Source organism: Vicia villosa, linkage group LG6 (assembly GCF_029867415.1).
Source record: "Vicia villosa cultivar HV-30 ecotype Madison, WI linkage group LG6, Vvil1.0, whole genome shotgun sequence".
Taxonomy (NCBI): Eukaryota; Viridiplantae; Streptophyta; class Magnoliopsida; order Fabales; family Fabaceae; genus Vicia; species Vicia villosa.
This window is the reverse complement of record NC_081185.1, coordinates 148683577-148699549: the sequence shown is the minus strand read 5'-3', so window position 1 is coordinate 148699549 and position 15973 is coordinate 148683577. Positions and strand designations below refer to the sequence as shown.

Sequence of the window (15973 nt, the reverse complement as noted above, 5' to 3'; positions counted from 1 at the left end):
AATGGATAATCTCCTACTTTTTGCAATCATCCATCCATCCTACTATAAATCTAATGGTTGAAAAAAAATACTGCTAAGTAGAAAAGAGAAAAAATTAGGAAATTTCTTTACCCACCTCCCTACTTTCTTGGTCACCTCTGATGAATTTACCAAAATATCCCCTGTTTCGGAAATGCATTTCGGAAATGCAAGAAAATGGTGTTTTCGGAGATCGAAAGCGCCTTTTTTTTCTTCAAAATTTGTCTTATTTCAACACCATTTCGGAAGTGCATTTCCGAAATACTGCGCGTTTTGCAGAATAAGCAAAACAGCCCCCTCCCCCATTCATTTTACCCTAAATCTTCTTCCAAACTTCCTCTATTCAAAATTTCTGCAAAAGCAAGTGTGTGAACTATCAGAGATTGCCAAAATCTTCTTCCAATCTCAACCTTAATCATCTCAATCTCTATTAGTGGTAAGTTTATCGATTTTTTTCAATTTTTAGATCCATTATTCATATCTCTATTAGGGTGTTTAGAACTTAAGAAAATTATATTGGGGTAGGTTGATACTGCTATTTAGGTTGTTTAGATTGATTAAAATTAGTTTTGAAGATGGATTTTGGGGTCTGCCATGGAAGTTGCAGAAAATTGCTTCGCAGGGGTGTTTCGGAAGTTCATTTCCGAAAACACCTCCATTTCCAGTTTCAGAAATGAACTTCCGAAGTGGTCCATAATTGATTTTTTTTGTTATTTCAATTGTTTCGCATTCTTATTGATTTCAATTGTTTTCAGTAACATGGCAGGCAACCCAACACACATCAGACAGGATAGAGACCCAGACTGCGTCGGCTAGACCCGAACGAACGGCGCAGCTGGCGTCGACGCAGAGACGGGGGCAGGGACGGGGACGTGTGCGAGTTCCCGTGCAGATGGACGAGGGTACTTCTGCATCTGGTTCGAGGAGGATTCGTTTGGCTCGGGTATCTTCTTCCCGCCAGCGAGAGGAGGAGGAGGAGGCAGTTACATACCACGAGGCGGAGGAGGTACCAGATGTTGACCCTCCACACGGGGAGGAGGAGGAGCAGGAGGGTGGCTACCCAGGAGGGCCTAGTGACACGACCTTGCTGATTACCTACCACGAGCACGTCGCTCGGTGTATCTGGGGGAGAGGTATTTTTTATAATTTGCCCGACTTTATTATTTAACCGTTTTTAATTTAGTCGTTTATTCAACATTCTCTTAACGGTCTAATTAACATTGTTTTTTATTTGTTTTTGTTGTAACAAGAGAGAGAGACTTTGAAAATGGTGAACCACTCCCGGAAGGTGTTCAGTCTCTTTAAATTGAATGCTGAGTGGTTTAACGACGCGGTGAGAGCTTCAGGGCTTAGTGGGCTGTGCATGACGGGGTATACCACCATCAGCCACGGCATGCAGGGTGCCTTTGTGGAGAGGTGGCACATGGAGACGTCTTTCTTCCACTTACCGGTTGGGGAGATGACGATCACCTTGCACGATGTGCAGTGTCTTCTCCATTTGCCGATTAGGGGGGTGCTGCTGGATCACTCCCGGATCCAGAGGATCGAAGCCAGTGAGTGGATGACACTTTATTTGGGTATTGAGCCTGAAGTTGCTGAGTTTGAGTGCCAGACGACATGTGGGCCTCATCTTAGGTTCACCACGCTGAAACTTTATTTCGAGCACCACTTGGTGTCGGCGGCCGAATCCGAGGAGGCGAATGACGCCCTATTTGTGGAGTATCACCGTCGATGCGCTCTCTAGAGCTGGTACATGTTTGTGGTAGGCGTTGCACTCTTTGTGGACAAGAGTGCAAGGTACGTCGACGTGACCTACCTCCGCTATTTCATGGACTTGACAACCGTTCACCAGTGGAACTAGGGGTCAACTGTTCTGGCATACCTATACCAGAAGCTGAATGAGGCCTCCAACTGGAGGACTAGGCAGTTGACCGGATCCTGCACACTACTTACGGTATGTTTCATTTTAATTGTTTCACATTTATTTATGTTTCGTATTTATTTTTAATACATTATCATGTTTGTGTTTCAGAGCTGGATCATCTCCTACTTCCCCCGCATCCACGGCTTCCGCGTTGATTCTGCGTACGAGGACGACATGCCCAGGGCCTCCCGATATGTTCTCTAGAGGGGGAACAATGCAGTGAGACCATATCGTGGGTACCTCGACCGCACGATGACATCTGTTGGAGGTCATTCAACGACTACACTGATGTTGTCCCCTTTGACAGCATCTCGTTATATTCTGGCTGGTTGGCATGCGGGACCAACACCATGGTGCGGTATCTCCCTGAGCGGTGCATGCGGCAGTTTGGATTTGTGCAGATGATACTCAGGTCACCTTTTGAGGCTGCTCCCGACACAGTGACCCGAGTGCAACTCACTGGCATATTTGAGGATTGGGAGCGTCATGTGGTCCCAGAGGAGTATCGTCGCATTTGGGTCACCCAGGACTGACACAGTGTGGAGGGGTATGTCACATGGTTCTATCAGGTGTCACATCCTCTGATGAGACCCGGCGCTCCTAGGCCAGCACACGAGGAGATCCTAGAGAACCAGTAGGCCGAGGATGACCACGCCATTGATCTTCTGCCGATCTTCCTACGGATAGAGATGCTTGGGCGGGACGCGTTGGATCGAGGTGTCGTTGATTAGGGCGGTCCAGAGGCAGTCGCCGTGATGGAGAGGATCGTCACTGATGCGGCCCGTGCGGCGGCATACAGGCGGCAGAGGAGGTCCCAGGGAGAGAGGGTTAGGCATACCTAGTAGGGGTCCAGGTTTATTTTTTTGTATTCGGATTATATATTTCGCACACTATGACTCGGTCTGTATATATTATTTGAATTTTATTTATTATATTAGTATTTTACATTGATATGTCGTTTGTTTTGTTCGGTTTTTCCGTTTTGTATATATTATAGATTTTGTATATCTTTCGTACGGGACTATTAGAAAAAGCATAAAAAAAACAGACTTCTGCATAATTCGGAAATGCACTTCCGAATTACACTAAAATCTGAAAAAATGTGTTTTCGGAAGTGCATCTCCGGAAACATCTCTCATTTGGTATTTTCGGAAATGCATTTATGAAGTCTGGGAAAATTAAAAAAAAAAACTTCGGAAATGCATTTCCGTAGGAGGGGTAAACTGAAGTTTTCACTGGGGGTGACCCCATAGAGAGACGGGTAAAGAAATTTTCAAAAATTATCATGATCCAACGGCTCCATTCACGCAGCATATAAATGTGGATCCAAATCCGGATGTATGTGTTCAACAACTCTATCTTTTGTGTTGAACAATATTTTAACTAGTTTTTCTCAAAATCATACCACGTGTCATAATCTCACAGGTTGTACCAAAACTAACACAACTACTCCCTCTCTCATAACACTTACATGCATTTTTGGTTGTTAAGAGGGAAACTTTTTTCATTTCTTTCATATTGAAAATTGAAATCAGAGATAAAGTGGGTAGAAAGAAGCACACACAACCTGCAAAATAGATATGGGTTCTTCCTCATTCCGTTTTTTTTAGTCCTCATTCCCTTTCTTCTTTTTTTTTTCCCTTCTTTTTTCTGCTCCTCCTTCTTTCTCCTCTTCTTCTCTTCTAGCATTTTTCTTCCTCATTTATTTCTATCATTCTTTTTTCCTCCAAATCTATTTGTATATGTAATGGGAAAATATGAAGCTAAGATCTAGGTTAGAAAATTGACATACAGAAGACACTCTGTTTGTAAATAAGAATTTGGATTTACAAAGAGGCTTCATAAATTGTGAGATATATTTAGGGCTAGGGTTTATCAGTTGTAATTCTTCCAAAGTTATTTTAAAAAGTTATTTTTCTCATTATCAATGCTTCTAACTGTTTATTGAAAAATGTTTTTTTTTTTTTTGGGATAATCAACATTTACCCTTGCCATATAAAAGTGAGATTCGGGGGTTCCCTATAATTTTTTTTTTAATTATCCCCTTGAAATATTTAAAATTCTATGTTTTTTTTACACTTATGATACTTTATACTAAAATACAATTAGGGTTCATAGAACTTTTCATAAATAAGTTAGTATTATTTTTTATTTCAATGCAGGATACTTTCTGTTTGTTATTTAAGTTTGTTAATATGGAAATCTTACATCACCTTAGTTTCTTGGAAGGAGGTGTTTAAGGTTATTGAAAGACCTTGAGCAACCTCAAGGTGGTGATGATATTTGGAATAAGAATAATGGGACACCTACCATAAAGTGGCACAAGGTCTGTTATGATTAATTTTTATGTTTTTTACTTTGTTATTGGTTTGATTTCTGATAACATAAAAAGCACGTTTAAAGTTGATTCCTTGTGCATTTTTAGATACTTTTTGGCTCTACAGGACCTGCACAGTGCACATGAAGTGGTTGCTTATTCAGAACCAGAAGGGTGTTTTCCAAATAATAATACATTAAATGGTTTGAAGAAGAGTTGTACGGTCTAAATGATGAAATAAGACTAAACCTGAATATACAATTGATTCAATTGCATATTCAAGTTTAGTCTTATTTCATCATTTAGAATTGATTTAATCGGTTATGAGATCTCTGAAAGAGGCAGAATCAGAGAGGGAGGTTGATGATGTTGACTCCAAATTCAACTTGCATTTCTCACCAGGTGAAGCTGGGTTTGACGAAGGACAGTACAAAATGCCAAAACAGAAGTCAATGGGTAGCATTTTCAGTCAGGTGGGTATGTGGGAGGTTGCAACCAGTTTTGGGTGTAGTTCTGTGCCAATTATCTGGAGATCATCTGGTGAGTATGCTGCTAGACCTCTCAATAAGGAAAATTGATGATTTAACAATTCTGTTTTCAAGTGGCAATTAATATTTTATTAGGTGTGATTTGTGGGAAATTACAAAATAAGGAACTACATTATGTTTTGACCATAAACTGAAGGATTTATTTTGTCTGCACTCTTCTACAGCATGAGTTGGAAGATCCAAAGGAAACACCAGAGGAGGTAGCTTCCAATTTCACTAGTGCTATGTACTACAAAACACCTAAAGAAGTACTTAAATGGGATATGTATCTTGCAACTTTGGGTCATAATCATTATAATGTCTTCTTTGTTTGATCATTTGGCTATTTGTTCCAGGCAGTAGTTGAGATAACTTGTGAGCTTAGCATGAAGAAACATGTCGGTAGCCACTTTGTTGACCACCCTGCGGTGTTAGTTTTTTTTGTGTGAAGTGGCTGTAGGAGAAGCTTTGGTTAAATTTGAGGATGCCTAACAGTTCCTTATACAGAAGGCAGAAGAAGACAAACTCATTCAAGTTACTATTGAGCTCCTCCAAGAATAGGTTATCAAGTATTATTCGAGTGGCCAACCACAACTAGTTTTGGCTTAGCTTGGAGGAAGATATATATATATATATATATATATATATATATATATATATATATATATATATATATATATATATATATATATATATATATATATATATATATATATATATATATCTTGGTTTCTATGTTTACATACGTACGTACGTACAATTGTGAAGCCCGATACCTTCATCCGTTACATTTTGTTCTCTCCAATTTATCAGTACATATTTATTTATTTATTTTTGCATAAATTGTGTCTTATTTCCCCCAAAAATGACATTTTGGTTTAGCAAGAATTAGTGTAAATTTATTTAATGAAAAAAATCGATACATGTTTACTTTTTGCTGGGTAACATGTGATGGTAAATGTTAAGCTGTAAAAAATGGCATGATCATGTTGTCATGGTCTTGTTTTTTGCAACCCCGGTAAGACTTCTGCAGCTATTTCACATATGATTGAAGAAAGTCCTGAAGATGTTGTATTGAAAAGGATAGACTCAGCATTGTGTATGGAGATGAATCTTTGCCTCGACATTATGAAAATTCTCCAACAACTTCTTCTAAACAGCTTACTTCGCAACACTTGGTAAATATTGTTTTTGGTTGTATGCTGTTCATTATCATCTAATAAATCCTGTAACTTATCAAATTTTTGTTTCTCTTGGTCCATTTCTACTGAACCCATTGGCAATGGTTGCGTCATTATGGGGGCCGAGAAAGGAAATATTGTCATCGAAAGTGTGCTCTTTAAAGAGTTTTCTCAACCAGGTTGACACATTTGGGATTGTTGAGCAGGTGATGGTAGATGTGACCAATCAGGCTACCTTAGACATTAACTTAGCAACAAGTCACAAATGGTTATATGCTCCGGTACAATTTTTTTCGGGGCTTGATTCACAAAGGGCTGCATCCTTACGGAGATGGTCAACTCAAGGTTTTCAGGATCTTCATAAGCCACACGAAAAACAAAGTCACCATATCTTCTACATGATTTCATGTGAGTGTGAAGAAAAACTCTCAGAAGTTAAAGTAGTCAAGGTTTAAGTGTGCGAAGTTAGGGCTCAACATGCAAAATGTGAGCTTGAATTTGGAATGATTGATTCCTTTCGGAGGTAAGATTATGCTTTAAAGAGATAATCCATTTATCTGATAGGCTAAATGATGAGATTAATAAGTACTGCTACCAAATTTCTTGATTTGTAAACACATTGAAATGAAAAGTGACGAGAACTACTTTTTATCCTATTACCAAGAATATCGAAAATACTTAACTAGTGTGATATTAAGAAAGCAAGCGAGAAAGAGCTATTAAACAACCAGAGCACTGTTCATCCAAGATTTAAAAACATGAAAGTCGATGAAGCAAGAAGGTTTGTCCGTGTTATTTCTTATCATCTATTTAGTAACTTAATGTTATTCATTGTGTTGTAAAGACGCTGACCAACCATTAGACAAAGGTAATGATTAGTCGGTGTATTTACACAGGAGTAACATTAAATTACTAATGGTAAAGAATAACATGAATAAACCTTCATTGCTTCATTGACATTAATGTTTCTGAATCTTGAAAGAACAATGCTCTATGTCTTGAAATAATTTGTTAACCGCTCTTTCCCGCCTGCCTTCTTAACCACTCTTTTCCACTTGCCCCGTATTTCCGATCTTCTTAGTAATAAGATAAAATAAAAAGTAGCTCTCATCGTTTCTCATTTTTTTGTCTTTATAAACAAGAAAAAATGTCCCTCCTTCAACTGTACTCCTTCCTTCGTATGTAGACTCCCTCATACATCGTATCGTATATAGACTCCCTCATACATTTTAAGTATAAGTTCAAGGCATGAGAAAGTCGGGTGAATTTAATGATATTTTTGTCCCACAAAACCTGCAAACACAAAGTAATTGTTAACCGATTTCTTTGCCACTCAAGGAATAATATTAAGATACCATATTGGATGAGCAGTGTTTCGTGGCTTGAGATGCTTTTTTAACATTTCTTTTCCATTTCACTTTCCTTACAAACCAAGAAAGTTTGATAGGTACCTGTTCTTATGGATTAACTTGCTTTATACATGAGTATGTCACCTTCACTTAGATTATTAGATAAATGAAATATCTTTCTAAAGTTATCTGCATAGTCTTGAAAGAATCAGATTATTTCGTATTCACATTTTGCACGTGGAGCTTTAACTTCGGAAACTTCAACCTTGACAATTTTATCTTTTGTTTCCGTCCCAAGAAAGTATACCGAAAACAATGGGAGGGGAGTAAGGATTTAGGGCTAGGGTTTTTGCGCTATCTGTAAATATTCAACTCAAGTTATGAGGTTGCAGCTTTTTTCCGCACATGCCCTTTTGTGGCAGCATTGGCTTTCACTTCAAGTTCATTGAGATGGATTACCTTATCAAGGTAGGTTACCAATCAACTACTTTCTTGTGAACTCATCATCATATATGTTTATTCAATTTGGTTATCATGGTATGATTTTGACGTTAATAAGAGGTCAATGACATAACAGAGGCATCAAAGTCTTTCAAGCCATTATAATCTATGGTTGATCATGATGTAGAAACTAATTCTGTAAGAATACAAGGGAGTCATTCAAAAAATCTTTTGAAAATAAAATGTGGGATTTGTTCTATAGTTGGTGAGCTCCAAGACTCGTCTCAGAGGAATAAAATAAAAATAAAAAAGTGAACATGGAAAATTGGATAAACATAAAAAAAGACTCACTTACAATTCTTCAAGTTTGTTGTATGGAGAGAGTGTTTATGGACCAACATTGATTCTTGGGTCAACCTCAATAATATCGTCTTTTTTGTTTAATCCTTTTACAATTTTGTTTAGTTTGGTAATACTTAACAATTATGGTAAATTAAGTTCCAATATGTGTTTTGATAGGGGAAATTCTATGAGAGATGCAGTTTCTAAGGCTTACACACAAATATTTAATTCATATCATGGTTGGACTATCATAAAGGTTGTTTCTGTAAGATTAAATTATATTCCTACAAAGCAACAACTAGCATGAGTTTAAACATGTACTTAAAGCTTAAAACTTTCAGTATTGTAGTTATGATGTTAACAATATTTTTGTTATTGTATAGAGTTTGCAGCAAAGGTCCTGATGGAAATCGGCATCCCTGCATCGGCATCCCCACCTCTGCTCTGATATAGTGAGAAGATCTTTCTTGAAAGAGAATCGGGTATAGATTGGTGAACCTTCTGAATGATTGTGTTTTGATTGATTTGAATACATGTAATAGAGAACTTTTGTTGTTTGGATTCCTTTATACACAAATTTTTTTTTGGTTTGTGACAATCATTTTCGATGTTTTGAAACAAACTGATGCTCATTGTATACGAATAGTCCCTTCCATGTTCTGAGGGTGCTGTTGGACAAGGATAATTTGGTATAGTTTTCGATGTTAGTCCCTTCCTTGTTCTTTCATTTGCACCTTGCAATTGGATACAGTTTGAAGTAAACTGATGCTTATTGTATTCTTTTTCATTTACCGTGCAGGCAAAGCAAAAAGCTGGGAGACAGGTGAAACTTTGGCTATAAAAAAGGTTCTTCAACATTATTACTAACTTATAGTTATTCAATTTTTTTTACATATTTCTGCATTTATTGCAGAATCACTGATGGGGGCTGGAGGCGTAATTCTTCCACCTTCAACTTATTTTGAAAAGGTATTTTCTCATTATCAATGTTGCTGATGCAAGTTCCACATTTTCAAGCTGTATGCAAGGACTGTTTGAATTCATACTCATTTTAAGCTTATTTCTTGCCATACATGCTGTTATCATATGTGGTTCAGAATATGAAAATGTTGTTATCAAATCATTAACTGCAAACATTATCAGTCAAACCAAACTACAATTAACTTGGTCTTAACAATTCAACTTTGAAATTTTACTTTGGTCAATAATCTAGTAATATATAGTAATACACACTTCAATCCAAATTTCTTTAAGTTCTCACTAATACTCTTTTCTGGAACTTATCTTGCTCAAGAGGATGCCGACATTGGAGATGAAATGGATGAAGCCGTTATCGGAGATGAAATGGACGACTTTATTGTGGATGAAGAAGAAATCTAATAGTCTCTGAGAGGTATTTTTAATGCATGCTTCATTCTTTATTTATCACTAAAAATGTTATTATTATTGTTATTATTATTATTATTATTATTATTATTATTATTATTATTATTATTATTATTATTATTATTATTATTATTATTATTATTATTTTGAGGAGTGCTAGGAACACTCTCTTTTCAACACTCTCTCTAACACTCACTTTTTTATTGGTTGAATCATTTGTGTCCCTCACTTTGGAAATGGATCCCACGTAAAGTGGTAGGACCCACACATGTTTTAACCAATAATAAAGTGAGTGTTGGAGAGAGTGTTGAAAAGAGAGTGTTGTTATTATTATTATTATTATTATTATTATTATTATTATTATTATTATTATTATTATTATTTTGGTTTAGCCAACCAGTTCCGATCCACATATTGAACCGGCTAATCTGGTTTCGTGGTTCACAGGGACGTCTCACTGGCCAAGCCCGTTGCACCTATTTTTCGCATTTTCTGCTTTAACGATAAGCCTATAGTATCTTCTGAAATGTGAATTTTGTGGTTGTTTGTTAGCATCTAACTTTTCTGAAATGGGGTTTTGGGTTTGTATCCATTTTATGCTTTGATGTTTTGATGCTTTTAAATTAGTGGTAGAAAGGGCAGTGGGATCTGAATGTTTGTATGTTTAAGTATCAATTTTACAATTGCAACAGAGTTCCTTACTTGTTCAATGGTGTTATTTTATTTAAGACTACGTTGTTTTTGGTTTTAATGCAGTGTGAAATAAAACCATTCATGTGTTAAGCAAAATGATGTCTAACATTACTAATAATGTTGGGCATAGCAGTTGAAAGTTTTCATCAATGTTTGTATTCCATTCTAATCCAAAATGATAATGGTTTTATATCTCTCTAGTGGAGTACTGAATAATAATCTACTATGATAACAATGATTCATTATTTTTGGTAAATAGGAATTATTAATTTAACAAGCCAAATGATAGTGATAATATAATTGCTGTGACAACAAGAACAAATGTTTGTTTCAAACCATATACTTATACTTTATACTTTGTGTTGTTTTATTGTGGAAAGAAGAAACTCACCTTCAATCATTGTCAAATTATAGGAAATATGTTAATCGAAGAGGATGAACATGTAATTCAAATTGAGGATGGATTTGGTGAAAGTTCAGTCCCTAGTTCAAAAAGAATAAAAATTTCTATGATAAATTTTTTGAAAAGTTTGTTGATGATAAAGGACTATCAAAGACCAAAAATTGTGGTAAATCTCCTTGCCTAGAGATGGTGACACTTCAAATTTAATAAGCATGAGTTGAAGAAATATGTTGGAGGAGGGAATATATCCTCTTATTTGCCGCTAGATCAGGAAAAGTATAGAGAAAAGATTTGAGGTAATTGTCAAACCCAATTATTCTTTTACTTTTGTTGAACATGAAGATATGATGGACTTACATTGTTTTTTGCATTGTGATGTTAAGTTAATTTCTGCGAAGTTTGATGTTCTTAAGTTGTATAGAAAAGAAAAAGAAAATTTAAAATTCTATTTACAATCCATTTAAAAAAAAAATTGTTTAACATTCGATCTATGGTCTGCAATAAATAAAATTAGTATGTGGTGTTGACTACACTTTTTGTTAATAGGAATTGGCCGTTAGAGAAAAGTATTATCCTTCATTCGTTTTCCACCACCTTATACCAGTTTTCGTTTGTCTGAATAGTTAATAAGTATGTTAAAGAAGTGACGTATTGAGAAAAAAAAAATTTACATTTACTTTAGACAATGCATCTTATAATAATGTTATGGTAAATATTTTGAAAAAACATCTATTACATGAGTTATGATTGATAGCTGAAAGAACATGTTTTCATGTAAGATGTAGAGTACACATCTTAAACTTAATTGTTTATGATGGTTTAAATATGATAGATGAATCTTTGTATAAAATTCGATTGTGTGTGGATCCCAGATATAGAAGAGGTTCAGAGGGTCGAAAGTTAAAGTTTGCATCTTGATTTTTAAACAAGTTCGTCGAGACATGTCTATTAGATGAAATTTCACATATCTGATGCGATGATTGAGGTTGCTATAGGTCAACGAGAAGTCTTTACCGTCATAAGCAATATTTATCCCTACTTTGATCTTTGTTTATCAAAGATGGAATGGATCAAGGTAAAAATCATAGCCACAATGAGGAAAACCTACAAAGTGCTATGATTTTTGTCTCAATCCGCTCCTCATTTTATAAACAATGAAAGTAGTAATTAATATCGCTTATAAGTGTAAAGGTTTCCCGTTGACCTATAAAAGTTTTATAAGTGGAATTCAACCTATTAGGCATGTCTTGACAAACATAAATCACATTTGAGAGTTCTTTAAACAAGATGCAAACTTTAACTTTCAGGCCTCTTATATATTTCACGCACAATCAAATTTTATTTAAGATACATCTATCACCTTTAAACCTTTAAGAACAATTAAATTTAAGATATATGTTCCACATCTAACCTTCAACTATCAATCCTAATCCAATCCTAATCATGTAATAGATATTTCTTCAAAATATTCACCATAACATAAGACGAGTTGTCTAAGTAATTGGGAATATTTTTTCTCAATACCCTACTCTTTTGATAGACTTATTAACTACTTAGACAAATAAAAATTGGTATGCTGGGGTGGAAAATGAACGAAGAATAATACATTTTTTTTCAATAACTCAATTCTTATTAACAAAATGTGCAATCAATGTCATATATTGATTTATATTTGTTGCATATCATAGATCGAATGTTAATAGGATTTTAAGTATTTTTTTTTCTTTACGACTTAAGAACATCAACTTCACAATGTTTATAAAAGTTGACTTAGTATCAGAGTGCAAAAACAATGTAAGTCAACTATCCATCCTTTCATATTTAATAAAAGTAAAAGGATAATTGAACTTGACAACTATCTCATAAATTGTTTCTCTATACTTTTGTTGATCTGGTGGCGGATAAGAAGATATATTTCCTTCACCAACATATTTTACCTCATGTTTTTATTAAATTTGAAGTGCACCATCATCTCTAGCCATATAAATTTTATCATAATTTTTGCATTGGACAATCTTTGTCATCAATTAACTTTTCAAAAACTCCCAAGCCATAGAGTTTTTATTTTTTTTTGAACTAGGGATTGAACTTTCATCAACTTCATCCTCAACTTGAATTAAAGGATCATCCTCTTCGGAAGACAGATTTCCTAAAATTTGACAATGATGAATGTGAATTTTGAATGGATCTAGAAAAGCACTTAGGAATGTTAAAATCAAGTAAATTCGAAATGTTAATAGTTCTATATCTATGTTGTAGAGTATTGAAGAATAAACAGGCAAATATCACCTGCTGCAATGTCGAACATTATTAGTAACATTACACATCACATTACATAACACGCAAGATGCTCCCATTCACACAAAGGTAACCACATGCCCATTATCATCATACATCATGACAAAGAACTATATAGGTATAAATACGATTTTATGTCATAGCAACAATATCAATACATGTAACAAAAAAAATACCAATACATGTAATCAAAAAGAAAAAACAATATCAATATATCATCACGAGTAACACACTTGTACATTCTAGAAATATCACACTAGTGTACAAAAACAATAGAAAATGTTTAAATGATTGAATTTCACACTGCAATCAAACAAAAAAACAAAGTAGTCTTTAATAAATAACACCGTTGATTTGAAGCTCAAACCCATAACAAATAAGTAGTGACTAATCAAGTAGTGTGTAACTCAATTGGTTTCAGCTAGATATCTATAAGGAGTTGGTCTAATTCAATCTTTAACAACATTTTTTTAAAATATTTTTTTATTATGTGTTAATGCAAACAAATTATTAATACTTATTAATGATCCTCAATCATAAACAATTCCTTAGAACATTAAAAAATAGTTAGGACACTCCTTATTTTCCTCGAAACAGTCAATCAATCATGTAAATAATACTCAATGTGTCACTTATCATAGCTTGTTTGGATTTTATTATGTGTTTCCATAACGACAAGTTTATACATAATTCAATACTAATCTGTCCATTTTATAATTGCTGGCTGATGACTGCAATGGACACAAAACATAGAAAAAATCACCATCAACCTTACAAGTTCCTTCCTCGTTAGTATATTTCATCATATCATATTCAAACATTTATATTCTATTCACACGTTATCTATAAAATACAACTTTTTCACCTTAATAATAATGCTTGCACTCTCCATATGTTTCCTAGGTAAACAAACTTCTTGTCTTATACTCATGGAAATCAACCCTTTTTCTCCCACTCATGATTCTCTAGAACAGCTTCTGTTCCAAAACAAACAACATAGTTTCTCTGAAATGGAATCGATTAACAATCCTCCAACAAAGGAAAACGATAAACTACCAAACATGCTCAACAATCAAGAATTCGAAGTTGGTAACTTCATGTTAGACGATATCAACTTCGACTCTTTTCAAGAAACTACATCAACATGGCCAAAGAATCACAATCACAAAGCTTCAACTCCAAAGCCTTTACAAAACAGCTCACAGATGCCGCTATCTTTATCGTGCTTAGAGATTCTGAGAAACCATGGAAGAAGAAGATTCATGAAGCTAAATGACAAAAACATAGTCAATACTAAAACATGTTTGGATTTGGAACAACCTCAAAAGATGTCAACAGAAGGAATTATAAGAGTAGCTGGTGCAAGGTATACTCAATTCTCTTCTCATTGGAGTGAAAGTTCTTGCATCCAAACACACCCTTATGGATTTGATCTTCATGGTTTATCTGAGGAAGACAGTAGAGATATTGAGCTTGCACAGTTTCTCTTTTCGGCCGCTGAAAGGGTGAGTTTTCAACAATACGAACGTGCGAAAAAGTTGCTTTTTTATTGTCAATGGAATTCGTCTTCCACAGGAAACTCGGTCCAAAGAATCGTCTTTCATTTCGCTCAAGCACTTCTGGAGAGAGTACAGAGAGAAACCGGAGGAATGATTAAAGGGTCGGAGAAAAGCGAAGAAAGTGAGTTACTTGAGAAAATGGATACAAAAAAAGCACTTGTGTGTCATCAAAAAATACCTTTTAATCAAGTTATGCAATTCATTGGCATACAAGCTATAGTTGAACAAGTTGTGTTTGAGACTAAAATTCACCTAATAGATTTTGATCTAAGAAGTGGTGTCCAGTGTATAACTTTGATGCAAGCATTGGCTGACAGAAAAGATTGCATGGTTGAGACTTTTAAGCTAACAACAATTGGATTCAACTCATGCAAGAACAAGATTGAAGAAACAGGTAAAAACTTAACTAGTTTCGCCGAATCACTGAACTTTCCCTTTTTATTTAAAGCCGTTTTAGTAGAAGATATGTTAGAAATCAAAGAAGACGATTTTGAAATCGAAGAGGATGAAGCTGTTGCGGTTTACTCTCCGTATTTTCTAAGGACTTTGATATCAAGACAAGATTGTATGGAAAATTTGATGAGAGTTATGAGATGTATCAAGCCATCTATCATGATTGTCCTTGAGATTGAAGCAAGTCTTAACTCGCCGTCTTTTGTGAACCGATTTGTCGAGGCATTGTTCTTCTACTCGGCTTTTTTCGATATCGTTGAGACGTGTATGAAGGAGGAGGATGAGTGTAGAATGATAATAGAAGGAATATTATCTGCAGGGATAAGGAATATTGTTGCAACAGAAGGAAGTGAAAGGAATGTTAGAAATGTGAAGATTGATGTTTGGAGAAGGTTCTTTGCAAGGTATAGAATGGTTGAAACTAGGTTTAGTGAGGCATGTCTTTACCAAGGTGAGTTGGTTGTTAAAGAGTTTGATTATGGGAAGTTTTGTAATGTGGAAAAGAATGGCAAGTGTTTGATTTTGGGATGGAAGGGGACTCCAATGCATTCAATTTCAGCTTGGAGGTTTCTTTGATCATGATCTTCAATCTTCATTCATTTGTGATGTATAATGCTAAGTTCCCTTTTTAATCTTAAGAGACAATTTAAATCTTGTTTTAGAGAGTTGTAAAATGTGTCAGTGTACACTTATAAGTTGATGTTTTATATTTGAACTTATAACTTGTATCGTGTTGTTTATTTATTTCTAATAGTAACTTCATCGTGAGATTCCATTAAACTTAAGGATAGGATATTGTTATGAAAATATTTATAAAGATATCATAAACGTATATACAGATTATTACGTTAGTAGATCTATGACCACATCTTATAAGTTATTGAGATTTTTTTTTTAAATAACCATGTATTAGAAAAAAATTACGTAAATAATTATATTTCGGAAAAAATTACGCAAATAACCAAGTTTCAGAAAACATTGACACCAAGGCACCATGTGAGATGGCGCCACCATTGTATTAGATGAAGGGAGGCGCCATTTGGGATGGCTCTTATGTACAAGTTTTCTGCAATAAGCCATCT

At 34.9% G+C, this 15973-nt stretch overlaps 1 protein-coding gene and 1 long non-coding RNA gene across 18 annotated transcripts; both read left to right on the top strand.

Moving 5' to 3' along the window:
• Positions 1-3441: 3441 nt before the first annotated feature.
• LOC131612718 (uncharacterized) lies at positions 3442-5398 on the top strand. The gene is made up of 3 exons (XR_009287464.1): positions 3442-4268; positions 4368-5007; positions 5143-5398. It is a non-coding gene; the product is annotated as an uncharacterized LOC131612718 (long non-coding RNA).
• Positions 5399-5560: 162 nt separating this feature from the next.
• LOC131610430 (DELLA protein RGL1-like) lies at positions 5561-15688 on the top strand. 17 transcript variants are annotated; one of them, XM_058882377.1, is made up of 9 exons: positions 5580-6375; positions 7709-7784; positions 8277-8355; positions 8483-8581; positions 8746-8802; positions 8899-8922; positions 9013-9068; positions 9394-9492; positions 13783-15688. In XM_058882377.1, exon 9 carries the CDS (start codon positions 13809-13811, stop codon positions 15465-15467), a length of 1659 nt encoding a protein of 552 aa, XP_058738360.1. In that variant the 5' UTR covers positions 5580-6375; positions 7709-7784; positions 8277-8355; positions 8483-8581; positions 8746-8802; positions 8899-8922; positions 9013-9068; positions 9394-9492; positions 13783-13808; the 3' UTR covers positions 15468-15688. The 17 variants fall into 17 exon arrangements, 11 of the variants coding, with proteins under 11 accessions (XP_058738360.1, XP_058738363.1, XP_058738359.1 ...); XM_058882380.1 differs by lacking the exon at positions 8277-8355; XM_058882376.1 differs by lacking the exon at positions 8277-8355 and having other exon boundaries at positions 5580-7784.
• Positions 15689-15973: the final 285 nt, after the last annotated feature.

Coding starts and splice junctions, on each gene's coding strand:
- LOC131610430 (XM_058882380.1), top strand. CDS start 13,809: ATGGAAATCAACCCTTTTTCTCCCACTCATGATTCTCTAGAACAGCTT.